General features: G+C 54.1%; 1 protein-coding gene across 2 annotated transcripts in view; it reads left to right on the forward strand.

Moving 5' to 3' along the window:
• LOC129818179 (metal transporter CNNM4) overlaps window positions 1–17449 on the forward strand; it is a 54218-nt gene that overhangs the window by 19371 nt on the left and 17398 nt on the right. The window contains exons 5-6 of one of the 2 annotated variants that reach the window (XM_055873855.1): window positions 13709–13805; window positions 17052–17141. In XM_055873855.1, coding sequence (XP_055729830.1) covers window positions 13709–13805; window positions 17052–17141 — 187 coding nt within the window. The remainder of the gene's footprint in view (window positions 1–13708; window positions 13806–17051; window positions 17142–17449) is intronic. The other variant, XM_055873856.1, reaches the window with a different exon arrangement.

Here is a 17449-nt window from a genome sequence, read left to right on the forward strand (position 1 = left end):
AGAGGGAGAGACAGGGAGGCTCGCACGCAGAGGGAGAGACAGGGAGGCTCGCACGCAGAGGGAGAGACAGGGAGGCTCGCACGCAGAGGGAGAGACAGGGAGGCTCGCACGCAGAGGGAGAGACAGGGAGGCTCGCACGCAGAGGGAGAGACAGGGAGGCTCGCACGCAGGGGGAGAGACAGGGAGGCTCGCACGCAGGGGGAGAGACAGGGAGGCTCGCACGCAGGGGGAGAGGGAGGGAGGCTCGCACGCAGGGGGAGAGGGAGGGAGGCTCGCACGCAGGGGGAGAGGGAGGGAGGCTCGCACGCAGGGAGAGGGAGGGAGGCTCGCACGCAGGGGGAGAGGGAGGGAGGCTCGCACGCAGGGGGAGAGGGAGGGAGGCTCGCACGCAGGGGGGGAGGAGGGGAGGGGAGGCTCGCACGCAGGGGGAGAGGGAGGAGGCTCGCACGCAGGGGGAGAGGGAGGGAGGCTCGCACGCAGGGGGAGAGGGAGGGAGCTCTGCACGCAGGGGGAGAGGGAGGGAGGCTCGCACGCAGGGGGAGAGGGAGGGAGGCTCGCACGCAGGGGGAGAGGGAGGGAGGCTCGCACGCAGGGGGAGAGGGAGGGAGGCTCGCACGCAGGGGGAGAGGGAGGGAGTCTCGCACAGAGGGGGAGGGAGGGAGGCTCGCACAGAGGGGGAGGGAGGGAGGCTCGCACAGAGGGGGAGGGAGGGAGGCTCGCACAGAGGGGGAGGGAGGGGAGGCTCGCACAGAGGGGGAGGGAGGGAGGCTCGCACAGAGGGGGAGGGAGGGAGGCTCGCACAGAGGGGGGAGGGAGGGAGGCTCGCACAGAGGGGGAGGGAGGGAGGCTCGCACAGAGGGGGAGGGAGGGAGGCTCGCACAGAGGGGGAGGGAGGGAGGCTCGCACAGAGGGGGAGGGAGGGAGGCTCGCACAGAGGGGGAGGGAGGGAGGCTCGCACAGAGGGGGAGGGAGGGAGGCTCGCACAGAGAGGGAGAGGGAGGCTCGCACAGAGAGGGAGAGGGAGGCTCGCACAGAGAGGGAGAGGGAGGCTCGCACAGAGAGGGAGAGGGAGGCTCGCACAGAGAGGGAGAGGGAGGCTCGCACAGAGAGGGAGAGGGAGGCTCGCACAGAGAGGGAGAGGGAGGCTCGCACACAGAGGGAGAGGGAGGCTCGCACACAGAGGGAGAGGGAGGCTCGCACACAGAGGGAGAGGGAGGCTCGCACACAGAGGGAGAGGGAGGCTCGCACACAGAGGGAGAGGGAGGCTCGCACACAGAGGGAGAGGGAGGCTCGCACACAGAGGGAGAGGGAGGCTCGCACACAGAGGGAGAGGGAGGCTCGCACACAGAGGGAGAGGGAGGCTCGCACACAGAGGGAGAGGGAGGCTCGCACACAGAGGGAGAGGGAGGCTCGCACACAGAGGGAGAGGGAGGCTCGCACACAGAGGGAGAGGGAGGCTCGCACACAGAGGGAGAGGGAGGCTCGCACACAGAGGGAGAGGGAGGCTCGCACACAGAGGGAGAGGGAGGCTCGCACACAGAGGGAGAGGGAGGCTCGCACACAGAGGGAGAGGGAGGCTCGCACACAGAGGGAGAGGGAGGCTCGCACACAGGAAGAGAAAGAGGGAGGCTCGCACAGACGAAGAGAAAGAGGGAGGCTCGCACAGACGAAGAGAAAGAGGGAGACTCGCACAGACGAAGAGAAAGAGGGAGACTCGCACAGACGAAGAGAAAGAGGGAGACTCGCACAGACGGAGAGGGAGGCAGGCTCGCACAGACGGAGAGGGAGGCAGGCTCGCACAGACGGAGAGGGAGGCAGGCTCGCACAGACGGAGAGGGAGGCAGGCTCGCACAGACGGAGAGGGAGGCAGGCTCGCACAGACGGAGAGGGAGGCAGGCTCGCACAGACGGAGAGGGAGGCAGGCTCGCACAGACGGAGAGGGAGGCAGGCTCGCACAGACGGAGAGGGAGGCAGGCTCGCACAGACGGAGAGGGAGGCAGGCTCGCACAGACGGAGAGGGAGGCAGGCTCGCACAGACGGAGAGGGAGGCAGGCTCGCACAGACGGAGAGGGAGGCAGGCTCGCACAGACGGAGAGGGAGGCAGGCTCGCACAGACGGAGAGGGAGGCAGGCTCGCACAGACGGAGAGGGAGGCAGGCTCGCACAGACGGAGAGGGAGGCAGGCTCGCACAGACGGAGAGGGAGGCAGGCTCGCACAGACGGAGAGGGAGGCAGGCTCGCACAGACGGAGAGGGAGGCAGGCTCGCACAGACGGAGAGGGAGGCAGGCTCGCACAGACGGAGAGGGAGGCAGGCTCGCACAGACGGAGAGGGAGGCAGGCTCGCACAGACGGAGAGGGAGGCAGGCTCGCACAGACGGAGAGGGAGGCAGGCTCGCACACAGAGAGGGAGGCAGGCTCGCACACAGAGAGGGAGGCAGGCTCGCACACAGAGAGGGAGGCAGGCTCGCACACAGAGAGGGAGGCAGGCTCGCACAGAGGGAGAGAAAGGGAGGCTCGCACAGACGGAGAGAAAGAGGGAGGCTCACACAGTGAGAGAAAGAGGGAGGCTCACACAGTGAGAGAAAGAGGGAGGCTCACACAGAGAGAGAGGGAGGCTCACACGAGGGAGAGAAAGAGGAGGGTCGCACAGAGGGAGAGAGAGAGAGGCTCGCACGGAGAGAGAGAGAGAGACAGAGAAGGAGGCTCGCACAGAGAGGGAGGGAGGCTCGCACAGAGAGGGAGGGAGGCTCGCACAGAGAGGGAGGGAGGCTCGCACAGAGAGGGAGGGAGGCTCGCACAGAGAGGGAGGGAGGCTCGCACAGAGAGGGAGGGAGGCTCGGACAGAGAGGGAGGGAGGGAGGCTCGGACAGAGAGGGAGGGAGGGAGGCTCGCACAGAGAGGGAGGGAGGGAGGCTCGCACAGAGAGGGAGGGAGGGAGGCTCGCACGGAGAGGGAGGGAGTCTCGCGCGGAGAGGGAGGGAGGGAGGGAGGGAGGCTCGCACGGAGAGGGAGGGAGGGAGGGAGGCTCGCACGGAGAGGGAGGGAGGGAGGGAGGCTCGCACGGAGAGGGAGGGAGGGAGGGAGGCTCGCACGGAGAGAGAGAGAGGGAGGGAGGCTCGCACGGAGAGAGAGAGAGAGAGGGAGGGAGGCTCGCACGGAGCGGGAGAGGGAGGCTCGCACGGAGAGGGAGAGAGGGAGGCTCGCACGGAGAGGGAGGGAGGCTCGCACGGAGAGGGAGAGAGGGAGGGAGGCTCGCACAGAGAGAGAGAGGGAGGGAGGCTCGCACGGAGAGAGAGAGAGAGGGAGGGAGGCTCGCACGGAGAGGGAGGCTCGCACGGAGAGGGAGGGAGGCTCGCACGGAGAGGGAGAGAGGGAGGGAGGCTCGCACGGAGAGAGAGAGAGAGGGAGGGAGGCTCGCACGGAGAGAGAGAGAGAGGGAGGGAGGCTCGCACGGAGAGAGAGAGAGAGGGAGGGAGGCTCGCACGGAGAGAGAGAGAGAGGGAGGGAGGCTCGCACGGAGAGAGAGAGAGAGGGAGGGAGGGAGGGAGGCTCGCACGGAGAGAGGGAGGGAGGCTCGCACGGAGAGTGCGAGGGAGGGAGGCTCGCACGGAGAGAGAGAGAGAGAGGGAGGGAGGCTCGCACGGAGAGTGCGAGGGAGGCTCGCACGGAGAGAGAGAGAGGGAGGGAGGCTCGCACGGAGAGAGAGAGGGAGGGAGGCTCGCACGGAGAGAGAGAGAGGGAGGGAGGCTCGCACGGAGAGAGAGAGAGAGGGAGGGAGGCTCGCACAGAGAGAGAGAGAGGGAGGGAGGCTCGCACGGAGAGAGAGAGAGAGAGGGAGGGAGGCTCGCACGGAGAGAGAGAGAGAGGGAGGGAGGCTCGCACGGAGAGAGAGAGAGAGGGAGGGAGGCTCGCACGGAGAGTGCGAGGGAGGGAGGCTCGCACGGAGAGTGCGAGGGAGGGAGGCTCGCACGGAGAGTGCGAGGGAGGGAGGCTCGCACGGAGAGTGCGAGGGAGGGAGGCTCGCACGGAGAGTGCGAGGGAGGGAGGCTCGCACGGAGAGTGCGAGGGAGGGAGGCTCGCACGGAGAGTGCGAGGGAGGGAGGCTCGCACGGAGAGTGCGAGGGAGGGAGGCTCGCACGGAGAGTGCGAGGGAGGGAGGCTCGCACGGAGAGTGCGAGGGAGGGAGGCTCGCACGGAGAGAGAGAGGGAGGGAGGCTCGCACGGAGAGAGAGAGGGAGGGAGGCTCGCACGGAGAGAGAGAGGGAGGGAGGCTCGCACGGAGAGAATTAGGGAGGGAGGCTCGCACGAAGAGAGAGAGGGAGGGAGGCTCGCACGAAGAGAGAGAGGGAGGCAGGCTCGCACGAAGAGAGAGAGGGAGGCAGGCTCGCACAGACGGAGAGGGAGGGAGGCTCGCACAGACGGAGAGGGAGGGAGGCTCGCACAGACGGAGAGGGAGGGAGGCTCGCACAGACGGAGAGGGAGGGAGGCTCGCACAGACGGAGAGAGAGAGGGAGGCTCGCACAGAGGGAGAGAGGGGGAGGCTCGCACAGAGGGAGAGAGGGGGAGGCTCGCACAGAGAGAGAGAGGGAGAGGCTCGCACGGAGAGGGAGGGAGGCTCGCACAGAGGGAGGGAGAGAGAGAGGGAGGCTCGCACAGAGGGAGAGAAAGAGAGGGAGGCTCGCACAGGGAGAGAGACAGGAGAGAGAGAGGGAGGCTCGCACAGGAGAGAGAGGGAGGCTCGCACAGAGGGAGAGATAGAGGGGGAGGCTCAGAGAGAGAGAGAGAGAGGGGGAGCCTCACACAGAGAGGGGGGGGTAGAAATGAGGCACACAGTGAGACTTGGAGGGAAGAGGGAGAGGCTCACAGCTACAGACCGAGAAAGAGGGAGATACTCACCGCTACACACAGAGAAAGAGGGAGAGACTCACAGCTACAGACAGAGAAAGAGGGAGAGGCTCACAGCTACAGACAGAGAAAGAGGGAGAGGCTCACAGCTAAACGCAGAGAAAGAGGGAGAGGCTCACAGCTAAACGCAGAGAAAGAGGGAGAGGCTCACCGCTAAACGCAGAGAAAGAGGGAGAGGCTCACCGCTACAGACAGAGAAAGAGGGAGAGGCTCACAGCTAAACGCAGAGAAAGAGGGAGAGGCTCACAGCTAAACGCAGAGAAAGAGGGAGAGGCTCACAGCTACAGACCGAGAAAGAGGGAGAGGCTCACAGCTACACGCAGAGAAAGAGGGAGAGGCTCACAGCTAAACGCAGAGAAAGAGGGAGAGGCTCACAGCTAAACGCAGAGAAAGAGGGAGAGGCTCACAGCTACACGCAGAGAAAGAGGGAGAGGCTCACAGCTACACGCAGAGAAAGAGGGAGAGGCTCACAGCTACAGACAGAGAAAGAGGGAGAGGCTCACAGCTAAACGCAGAGAAAGAGGGAGAGGCTCACAGCTACAGACCGAGAAAGAGGGAGAGGCTCACAGCTACACGCAGAGAAAGAGGGAGAGGCTCACAGCTAAACGCAGAGAAAGAGGGAGAGGCTCACCGCTACAGACAGAGAAAGAGGGAGAGGCTCACAGCTACACGCAGAGAAAGAGGGAGAGGCTCACAGCTACAGACAGAGAAAGAGGGAGAGGCTCACCGCTACAGACCGAGAAAGATGGAGAGGCTCACAGCTACAGACCGAGAAAGAGGGAGAGGCTCACCGCTACAGACCGAGAAAGAGGGAGAGGCTCACCGCTACAGACCGAGAAAGAGGGAGAGGCTCACAGCTAAACACAGAGAAAGAGGGAGAGGCTCACAGCTACAGACCGAGAAAGAGGGAGAGGCTCACAGCTACACACAGAGAAAGAGGTAGAGGCTCACAGCTACAGACCGAGAAAGAGGGAGAGGCTCACAGCTACAGACAGAGAAAGAGGGAGAGGCTCACCGCTACACGCAGAGAAAGAGGGAGAGGCTCACAGCTACAGACAGAGAAAGAGGGAGAGGCTCACCGCTACAGACCGAGAAAGAGGGAGAGGCTCACAGCTACAGACCGAGAAAGAGGGAGAGGCTCACCGCTACAGACCGAGAAAGAGGGAGAGGCTCACAGCTAAACACAGAGAAAGAGGGAGAGGCTCACAGCTACAGACCGAGAAAGAGGGAGAGGCTCACAGCTACACACAGAGAAAGAGGTAGAGGCTCACAGCTACAGACCGAGAAAGAGGGAGAGGCTCACAGCTACAGACAGAGAAAGAGGGAGAGGCTCACCGCTACACACAGAGAAAGAGGGAGAGGCTCACAGCTAAACACAGAGAAAGAGGGAGAGACTCACAGCTACAGACAGAGAAAGAGGGAGAGGCTCACAGCTACAGACAGAGAAAGAGGGAGAGGCTCACAGCTACACACAGAGAAAGAGGGAGAGGCTCACCGCTACAGACCGAGAAAGAGGGAGAGGCTCACCGCTACAGACCGAGAAAGAGGGAGAGGCTCACCGCTACAGACCGAGAAAGAGGGAGAGGCTCACAGCTACAGACCGAGAAAGAGGGAGAGGCTCACCGCTACAGACCGAGAAAGAGGGAGAGGCTCACCGCTACAGACCGAGAAAGAGGGAGAGGCTCACCGCTACAGACCGAGAAAGAGGGAGAGGCTCACAGCTACACACAGAGAAAGAGGGAGAGGCTCACCGCTACAGACCGAGAAAGAGGGAGAGGCTCACCGCTACAGACCGAGAAAGAGGGAGAGGCTCACAGCTACACACAGAGAAAGAGGGAGAGGCTCACCGCTACACACAGAGAAAGAGGGAGAGGCTCACCGCTACAGACCGAGAAAGAGGGAGAGGCTCACAGCTACACACAGAGAAAGAGGGATATGCTCACCGCTACAAGCAGAGAAAGAGGGAGAGGCTCACCGCTTCACACAGTCACTTTAGTGTCATTCTCATTAACACAATAATCACATTCCTGCTTTAGTTGGCACTGTGCTACATCAGGCAGACACACACACATTAGTCTCCTCTGACTGCAGACCGATAAAGCCTTCTGTGTATGCCAAGCCCACAGACACATACACACTGCCCCACAGAGCACATCACTAAATCACAGCCTGGATTACTTCTCCCTTAGTGGCAGTCAGACCAAGGTTACAAATCCCCCTGCCTGCTGTTTCGCTGGGGGGATTACCCAGATCACCCTGGGGCAGAGATCAGGGCGATGAGTCTTAAACGAGTCTTGGTTTTCCCATCAGTCACTTCATCACGCCTGTCAGTGTGGGAGGTTTGGGTTTATTTTCTGAGCAAGGTCAAAGCACTACCAGTGTACATACCATAGCCTACCACAATCCACCAAAGACAATACATCAACACAACACAGACTTACCTAGGCTTTCCCCTCAGAACCCAATCCCCCTGTGTGTGTGATGCTCTGTTGTTGACACACAAGGTGACACTGCAGATACACTGACAGCAACATGAGCACAGCTGCTCTGGTACCACCATTCAGGAAGGTGTGTGTGTGGGGGGGTCATCTCCAGGAGGTCAATGGGATCACTGTACAACCTATTTTTCCTGACTAAAACTATGACTAAAACAAGATGAGATGCCCTTGGAAAAAATTATACCCATTACAAATGACTTTTCATTTTAGTCAATGAAAATGTCACGAAGGGAGAATACCATATGAGACTAATGGACAGTTCATTTGACATGAAGCTCCCTTTTCATTTCATGCAGAATATTTCATGCAATCCTCTCGTTGGTCTGATTGAGCTGTTCCGCCTGTCTCTCCTGCACAGTTCCCAGGAGGTCACTTCAGTCACTTGTCCATCTTTTGAACTGATGCGAAGCCAGGACCCTTCACTTCTAACTAACCTCAACTAGAAACAATGTTTACCCTCTCTCTTTCTGTCATGGAGGGTATTTTTGCTTTGATCACACCAGAAGCTGTGTGTTATTCATTCATCTGTGTTGCCTCTCTCTCTGCCCTCTGCTGTTTTAAAGTCAGCCGTGTGCCCTTTGCCCTCTGCTGTTTTAAAGTCAGCCGTGTGTCTGTACCCTTTGCCCTCTGCTGTTTTAAAGTCAGCGGTGTGCCCTTTGCCCTCTGCTGTTTTAAAGTCAGCCGTGTGTCTGTACCCTTTGCCCTCTGCTGTTTTAAAGTCAGCCGTGTGCCCTTTGCCCTCTGCTGTTTTAAAGTCAGCCGTGTGCCCTTTGCCCTCTGCTCTTTTAAAGTCAGCCGTGTGTCCTTTGCACTCTGCTGTTTTAAAGTCAGCCGTGTGCCCTTTGCCCTCTGCTGTTTTAAAGTCAGCCGTGTGTCCTTTGCCCTCTGCTGTTTTAAAGTCAGCCGTGTGTCCTTTGCCCTCTGCTGTTTTAAAGTCAGCCGTGTGTCTGTGCCCTCTGCTGTTTTTAAAGTCAGCCGTGTGCCCTTTTCCCTCTGCTGTTTTAAAGTCAACCGTGTGCCCTGTGCCCTCTGCTGTTTTTAAAGTCAGCGGTGTGCCCTTTGCCCTCTGCTGTTTTAAAGTCAGCCGTGTGCCCTTTGCCCTCTGCTGTTTTAAAGTCAGCCGTGTGTCCTTTGCCCTCTGCTGTTTTAAAGTCAGCCGTGTGCCCTTTGCCCTCTGCTGTTTTAAAGTCAGCCGTGTGTCTGTGCCCTCTGCTGTTTTAAAGTCAGCCGTGTGCCCTTTGCCCTCTGCTGTTTTTAAAGTCAGCCGTGTGTCTGTGCCCTTTGCCCTCTGCTGTTTTTAAAGTCAGCCGTGTGCCCTTTGCCCTCTGCTGTTTTTAAAGTCAGCCGTGTGTCTTTGCCCTCTGCTGTTTTTAAAGTCAGCCGTGTGCCCTTTGCCCTCTGCTGTTTTAAAGTCAGCCGTGTGTCTGTGCCCTCTGCTGTTTTTAAAGTCAGCCGTGTGCCCTTTGCCCTCTGCTGTTTTTAAAGTCAGCCGTGTGTCTGTGCCCTCTGCTGTTTTTAAAGTCAGCCGTGTGTCTGTGCCCTCTGCTGTTTTTAAAGTCAGCCGTGTGTCTGTGCCCTTTGCCCTCTGCTGTTTTTAAAGTCAGCCGTGTGTCTTTGCCCTCTGCTGTTTTTAAAGTCAGCCGTGTGTCTGTGCCCTCTGCTGTTTTTAAAGTCAGCCGTGTGCCCTTTGCCCTCTGCTGTTTTTAAAGTCAGCCGTGTGCCCTTTGCCCTCTGCTGTTTTTAAAGTCAGCCGTGTGTCTGTGCCCTCTGCTGTTTTTAAAGTCAGCCGTGTGCCCTTTGCCCTCTGCTGTTTTTAAAGTCAGCCGTGTGTCTGTGCCCTTTTCCCTCTGCTGTTTTAAAGTCAGCCGTGTGCCCTGTGCCCTCTGCTGTTTTTAAAGTCAGCCGTGTGCCCTTTGCCCTCTGCTGTTTTTAAAGTCAGCCGTGTGCCCTTTGCCCTCTGCTGTTTTTAAAGTCAGCCGTGTGTCTGTGCCCTCTGCTGTTTTTAAAGTCAGCCGTGTGCCCTTTGCCCTCTGCTGTTTTTAAAGTCAGCCGTGTGTCTGTGCCCTCTGCTGTTTTTAAAGTCAGCCGTGTGCCCTTTGCCCTCTGCTGTTTTTAAAGTCAGCCGTGTGTCTGTGCCCTCTGCTGTTTTTAAAGTCAGCCGTGTGTCTGTGCCCTCTGCTCTTTTAAAGTCAGCCGTGTGTCTGTGCCCTCTGCTGTTTTTAAAGTCAGCCGTGTGCCCTTTTCCCTCTGCTGTTTTAAAGTCAGCCGTGTGCCCTGTGCCCTCTGCTGTTTTTAAAGTCAGCCGTGTGCCCTTTGCCCTCTGCTGTTTTTAAAGTCAGCCGTGTGCCCTTTTCCCTCTGCTGTTTTAAAGTCAGCCGTGTGCCCTGTGCCCTCTGCTGTTTTTAAAGTCAGCCGTGTGCCCTTTGCCCTCTGCTGTTTTTAAAGTCAGCCGTGTGTCTGTGCCCTTTGCCCTCTGCTGTTTTTAAAGTCAGCCGTGTGCCCTTTGCCCTCTGCTGTTTTTAAAGTCAGCCGTGTGTCTGTGCCCTCTGCTGTTTTTAAAGTCAGCCGTGTGTCTTTGCCCTCTGCTGTTTTTAAAGTCAGCCGTGTGTCCTTTGCCCTCTGCTGTTTTAAAGTCAGCCGTGTGTCCTTTGCCCTCTGCTGTTTTTAAAGTCAGCCGTGTGCCCTTTGCCCTCTGCTGTTTTTAAAGTCAGCCGTGTGTCTGTGCCCTTTGCCCTCTGCTGTTTTTAAAGTCAACCGTGTGTCTGTGCCCTTTGCCCTCTGCTGTTTTTAAAGTCAGCCGTGTGTCTGTGCCCTTTGCCCTCTGCTGTTTTTAAAGTCAGCCGTGTGTCTGTGCCCTTTGCCCTCTGCTGTTTTTAAAGTCAACCGTGTGCCCTTTGCCCTCTGCTGTTTTTAAAGTCAACCGTGTGTCTGTGCCCTTTGCCCTCTGCTGTTTTTAAAGTCAACCGTGTGTCTGTGCCCTTTGCCCTCTGCTGTTTTCAAAGTCAACCGTGTGTCTGTGCCCTTTGCCCTCTGCTGTTTTTAAAGTCAGCCGTGTGTCTGTGCCCTTTGCCCTCTGCTGTTTTAAAGTCAGCCGTGTGTCTGTGCCCTTTGCCCTCTGCTGTTTTTAAAGTCAGCCGTGTGCCCTTTGCCCTCTGCTGTTTTAAAGTCAGCCGTGTGCCCTTTGCCCTCTGCTGTTTTAAAGTCAGCCGTGTGCCCTTTGCCCTCTGCTGTTTTTAAAGTCAGCCGTGTGCCCTTTGCCCTCTGCTGTTTTTAAAGTCAGCCGTGTGTCTGTGCCCTCTGCTGTTTTTAAAGTCAGCCGTGTGTCTGTGCCCTCTGCTGTTTTTAAAGTCAGCCGTGTGTCTGTGCCCTCTGCTGTTTTTAAAGTCAGCCGTGTGCCCTTTTCCCTCTGCTGTTTTAAAGTCAGCCGTGTGCCCTGTGCCCTCTGCTGTTTTTAAAGTCAGCCGTGTGCCCTTTGCCCTCTGCTCTTTTAAAGTCAGCCGTGTGTCTGTGCCCTCTGCTGTTTTTAAAGTCAGCCGTGTGCCCTTTTCCCTCTGCTGTTTTAAAGTCAGCCGTGTGCCCTGTGCCCTCTGCTGTTTTTAAAGTCAGCCGTGTGTCTGTGCCCTTTGCCCTCTGCTGTTTTTAAAGTCAGCCGTGTGTCTTAGCCCTCTGCTGTTTTTAAAGTCAGCCGTGTGTCCTTTGCCCTCTGCTGTTTTACAGTCAGCCGTGTGTCCTTTGCCCTCTGCTGTTTTTAAAGTCAGCCGTGTGCCCTTTGCCCTCTGCTGTTTTAAAGTCAGCCGTGTGTCCTTTGCCCTCTGCTGTTTTAAAGTCAGCCGTGTGCCCTTTGCCCTCTGCTGTTTTAAAGTCAGCGGTGTGCCCTTTGCCCTCTGCTGTTTTAAAGTCAGCCGTGTGCCCTTTGCCCTCTGCTGTTTTAAAGTCAGCCGTGTGCCCTTTGCCCTCTGCTGTTTTTAAAGTCAGCCGTGTGCCCTTTGCCCTCTGCTGTTTTTAAAGTCAGCCGTGTGTCTGTGCCCTTTGCCCTCTGCTGTTTTTAAAGTCAACCGTGTGTCTGTGCCCTTTGCCCTCTGCTGTTTTTAAAGTCAGCCGTGTGTCTGTGCCCTTTGCCCTCTGCTGTTTTTAAAGTCAGCCGTGTGTCTGTGCCCTTTGCCCTCTGCTGTTTTTAAAGTCAGCCGTGTGTCTGTGCCCTTTGCCCTCTGCTGTTTTTAAAGTCAGCCGTGTGTCTGTGCCCTTTGCCCTCTGCTGTTTTTAAAGTCAACCGTGTGCCTTTGCCCTCTGCTGTTTTTAAAGTCAACCGTGTGTCTGTGCCCTTTGCCCTCTGCTGTTTTTAAAGTCAACCGTGTGTCTGTGCCCTTTGCCCTCTGCTGTTTTCAAAGTCAACCGTGTGTCTGTGCCCTTTGCCCTCTGCTGTTTTTAAAGTCAGCCGTGTGTCTGTGCCCTTTGCCCTCTGCTGTTTTTAAAGTCAGCCGTGTGTCTGTGCCCTTTGCCCTCTGCTGTTTTAAAGTCAGCCGTGTGTCTGTGCCCTTTGCCCTCTGCTGTTTTTAAAGTCAGCCGTGTGCCCTTTGCCCTCTGCTGTTTTTAAAGTCAGCCGTGTGTCTGTGCCCTTTGCCCTCTGCTGTTTTTAAAGTCAACCGTGTGTCTGTGCCCTTTGCCCTCTGCTGTTTTTAAAGTCAGCCGTGTGTCTGTGCCCTTTGCCCTCTGCTGTTTTTAAAGTCAGCCGTGTGTCTGTGCCCTTTGCCCTCTGCTGTTTTTAAAGTCAGCCGTGTGTCTGTGCCCTTTGCCCTCTGCTGTTTTTAAAGTCAGCCGTGTGTCTGTGCCCTTTGCCCTCTGCTGTTTTTAAAGTCAACCGTGTGCCTTTGCCCTCTGCTGTTTTTAAAGTCAACCGTGTGTCTGTGCCCTTTGCCCTCTGCTGTTTTTAAAGTCAACCGTGTGTCTGTGCCCTTTGCCCTCTGCTGTTTTCAAAGTCAACCGTGTGTCTGTGCCCTTTGCCCTCTGCTGTTTTTAAAGTCAGCCGTGTGTCTGTGCCCTTTGCCCTCTGCTGTTTTTAAAGTCAGCCGTGTGTCTGTGCCCTTTGCCCTCTGCTGTTTTAAAGTCAGCCGTGTGTCTGTGCCCTTTGCCCTCTGCTGTTTTTAAAGTCAGCCGTGTGCCCTTTGCCCTCTGCTGTTTTTAAAGTCAGCCGTGTGTCTGTTTCTTCCTATGGGGAAAACGATAGCTATACTAGGAGTACAGCAATACTTCTGGGATTTCTGGAAACGCTTACCCCCCCCCCCCCCCCCCCTGACGGGTATGATGGGAAGAAAATCTGAATTGTTAATTGTTTAACCTGTAGCCAAGGCTTTATAGCCTATGTGGTTAATTGTGGCTGGCGTTGGTTACAATCTGCCACAATATCAATGTTGCCAGCTAATTTATACGAGGCCAAGTTGGACTATCTGAATGTGAACGTGATGGAAGTTAGAGGTTGCCTAAATATTCATTAGTTAATAGGAAAAACATGCACTGATTTTATGTGACTAAAATGTCTTTGACTAAAACTAGACAACAATTCTCCAGAGTTTTAGTCGACTGATAATAACTAAAACTAATGAAGGATGAAATGACTAAAATGTGACAAAGACTAAAAGGAATAGCTGCCAAAATGAACCCTGATTGGGATGTGTTGAGCCAGGGTGTGTTGACATTAAACCCTCAGAGTGAGACGCTGGAGCCTCAGCATGCACACCTGCACTGTGATATAATATTGATGAGATTGCCAGGGTTTTCTTTTACCCTGTTAGGAGAGCTCAAAGAAACGTAGCAGATAGATCAGACATCACTCTAGCAGTAGAAATAGAATAATAAGAATCCATAATTATCATGTTATAATAATCCCATAAATCCATAATCCTGGGCAGAAATCCTATCAGATGCTCAGGCTTAACTTGACCGTGTAAATCATGCATGGAATATTAATGTAGTTAAGATTCCGGCCTTTGTGGGTCGATCAGTGATCACACAACACTGAAACAGTAGACACTGTATGTCTCTCTGGGTGTGTTCATGTGTATGACATGAAGGTAGGTACTTGCACACTGATGAATGCTCTTGAAGTTTTACTGCACATACTCCAGGTGTACTCATCAGTGTGCGGGTACCTATCTTTATTTGGGTCACTGGGTGTGTGTACGTTACTGCGTACGTTAATGCTTGCGTTACTGTGTACGTTACTGTGTACGTTACTGTGTGCGTTACTGTGTGCGTTACTGTGTGCGTTACTGTGTACGTTACTGTGTACGTTACTATGTATTCCTCAGGGCCGAGTGGAGGTGGAGGCTGGAAACGAGAACATGAAGTTTGAGACAGGACCCTTCTCATACTATGGAGTCATGGCACTTAGCACAGCATCACTGGGTGAGCACACACACACACACACGTAGTGTACTGTATACAGTATATGATCAGACAAAAGACAAGCAATGCACACATACAAACTGTCAAGACAAACACAAAACCTCTCTCTCTCTAACTTTCTCTCTAACTTTCTCTGTCAAACACAGTGGCAGGAATACAAACAATAAACTTGGTTCAGACATTATTTCTGTTTTTCTAGTGTGGTTATGTTTTATTTCTGAAACACCAGCTTCACTGACCAACATCCATAAATGTTCAACTCCAACACACACACACACCAGAGTAGATAGTGCTGCTACTAGCACTGTCCACAGCTCCCAATGAGGCGTGTGTGTGTTGGCAAAACTCACAATGAGGCGTGTGTGTGTTGGCAAAACTCACAATGAGGCGTGTGTGTGTTGGCAAAACTCACAATGAGGCGTGTGTGTGTTGGCAAAACTCACAATGAGGCGTGTGTGTGTTGGCAAAACTCATAATGAGGCGTGTGTGTGTTGGCAAAACTCACAATGAGGCGTGTGTGTGTTGGCAAAACTCACAATGAGGCGTGTGTGTGTTGGCAAAACTCACAATGAGGCGTGTGTGTGTTGGCAAAACTCACAATGAGGCGTGTGTGTGTTGGCAAAACTCACAATGAGGCGTGTGTGTGTTGGCAAAACTCACAATGAGGCGTGTATGTGTTGGCAAAACTCACAATGAGGCGTGTGTGTGTTGGCAAAACTCAGAATGAGGTGTGTATGTTGGCAAAACTCACGAGGCGTGTGTGTGTTGGCAAAACTCACAATGAGGCGTGTGTGTGTTGGCAAAACTCACAATGAGGCGTGTGTGTGTTGGCAAAACTCACAATGAGGCGTGTGTGTGTTGGCAAAACTCACAATGAGGCGTGTGTGTGTTGGCAAAACTCATAATGAGGCGTGTGTGTGTTGGCAAAACTCACAATGAGGCGTGTGTGTGTTGGCAAAACTCACAATGAGGCGTGTGTGTGTTGGCAAAACTCACAATGAGGCGTGTGTGTGTTGGCAAAACTCACAATGAGGCGTGTGTGTGTTGGCAAAACTCACAATGAGGCGTGTGTGTGTTGGCAAAACTCACAATGAGGCGTGTATGTGTTGGCAAAACTCACAATGAGGCGTGTGTGTGTTGGCAAAACTCAGAATGAGGTGTGTATGTTGGCAAAACTCACGAGGCGTGTGTGTGTTGGCAAAACTCACAATGAGGCGTGTGTGTGTTGGCAAAACTCACAATGAGGCGTGTGTGTGTTGGCAAAACTCACAATGAGGCGTGTGTGTGTTGGCAAAACTCCCAATGAGGCGTGTGTGTGTTGGCAAAACTCACTATGAGGCGTGTGTGTGTTAGCAAAACTCACAATGAGGCGTGTGTGTGTTGGCAAAACTCACAATGAGGCGTGTGTGTGTTAGCAAAACTCACAATGAGGCGTGTGTGTGTTGGCAAAACTCACAATGAGGCGTGTGTGTGTTGGCAAAACTCACAATGAGGCGTGTGTGTGTTGGCAAAACTCACAATGAGGCGTGTGTGTGTTGATAAAACTCACGAGGCGTGTGTGTGTGTTGGCAAAACTCAGAATGAGGTGTGTGTGTTGGCAAAACTCAGAATGAGGTGTGTGTGTTGGCAAAACTCACAATGAGGTGTGTGTGTGTTGGCAAAACTCACAATGAGGTGTGTGTGTGTTGGCAAAACTCACTATGAGGTGTGTGTGTGTTGGCAAAACTCACTATGAGGCGTGTGTGTGTTGGCAAAACTCACAATGAGGCGTGTGTGTGTTGGCAAAACTCACAATGAGGTGTGTGTGTGTTGGCAAATCTCCCAATGAGGTGTGTGTGTGTTGGCAAATCTCCCAATGAGGTGTGTGTGTGTTGGCAAAACTCACATGCAGCCCCACAGGAGGCTGCTGAGGGGAGGACAGCTCATAATAATATCCAGAACTGTGTGAATGGAATGGTATCAAACACCTGGAAACCATGTGATCCCATACCACTGATCCCGCTCCAGTCATTACCACGAGTCCATTCTGCCACCAGCCCCCTGTGGTGTGTGTGTAATCACCTATGTCTTAGGAGATCCAACAGAAGACAGAAATGTGATCTACAGATGATGTATTAAACAGGTAGAAGGAAACACACACCATTGTCACCCTTAAAGGAGGAGGGGGAGGTGTTTATGTGCCAATGACTAGGGTGGGGTGTGTGTGTGTGAGAGGACTTAGTTGGCAGGAAGGTGATGATGCCACAGGGCTGGAACTGTGATACCAACTATGGGTAGTATCGGAACTTAACGTGTGACACAATCCCTGATACAGAGAGCAGTGTTTAGTCCCACATGAGCTGGAGTTGTTGAATCAATTTGTAAGTCGCTCTGGATAAGAGCGTCTGCTAAATGACTTAAATGTAAATGTAAATAGGAGATAAATGTATCTTGGAAACCAGATCTCTTTATAAACACTGCTTCCACCTAGTGGTCAGATACCAGTATGACCAGCAGCCTCCCTTAAAGATTTGACAATATAATCAGTGTACTGAGAGTCATAAAATGGAATTAAGTTAGGCTTTCTATGCTGTCAGTAGTGTAACTAGTCCTGTAGATGGCGCTACACATTCAGACATTAGCAGAGTAGGTTCTGGTTGTCGAAAGCCTTTTAAAGTTAAACCCAAATGTTACTGTTACAAGACAAACGGGTTCTCTTCTCTCTCTCCCTCTGTCTGTCTAATGTCTTTCTGTAATAGTGTTCTCTGTGTATAATGTGTATGCATGTGCTATATGCTGTGTGCTGTACTGCTGCCTACATGTCAAACTGTGTCCAACTCACATCAGTGTCTGATGTCACTCAGTTAAGCCCCTACCATTGGTCTGTCTGCCTCCAATCTGACAGCAGGCCTTCGTTGACCTTTGAAAATGATGAGTCACTCAGGGCGAAGCTGATATTGCACCCTATCCTCAATGTAGTGCACTAATTTAGGCCAGAGCCCTATGTGGCTAACCCTGGCCAAAGTAGTGCACTATAGTAGGAAATAGGGTGCCATTTTAGACACAGACTCAATGTATTGTTCACTAAATGTATATGATGTATAGAGGTGATCATGTCAAAGTGCTCTGTGAAGGAGAAAGGTTTGTGTGTCTTCAGGTCAGTCTGGGCGAGAGAGGCAGATTTAACTCCTACAGTGATGTTACTGCCTACCGATGAGTAAATGAGAGCATCTCTCTCTCCCCCCCTTCTGCCCACCCCTCTCTCAGCCGTCACTCCCCCTCTCTCCCCCTCAGTGGCGTCTCCCCCTCCACGACGCCTCTCCCTTAAGAGATTCTCTCTGTTCTCTCGCTTTCCAGGTAAAGAACCAACCACCCTAAGGGGCGGGTAACATGGGGGAGGGGGTGGGGTCAGTTTATATGCCAAAATCACATTTAAGTTTCCCTCCCATCATCCTCTTCTTCAGAGCCCTGCTCCAGCAAGTACAACCTGATAGACAAACAGCGTGGAGATCCACCTGAATATCTATACCCTACATACAGGGGCAGTTAAGCTAATTGCCTGTTGTTTTTTTGTTTTAAGTAGAGTAAAACACTAAAACATTTTAACTCCCAAACGACTCTTAACTCCCAAGATCTATTCCTTCTCTGCTGATTTTATTCCCTCT

The sequence above is a fragment of the Salvelinus fontinalis genome, chromosome 21, assembly GCF_029448725.1.
Source record: "Salvelinus fontinalis isolate EN_2023a chromosome 21, ASM2944872v1, whole genome shotgun sequence".
Taxonomy (NCBI): Eukaryota; Metazoa; Chordata; class Actinopteri; order Salmoniformes; family Salmonidae; genus Salvelinus; species Salvelinus fontinalis.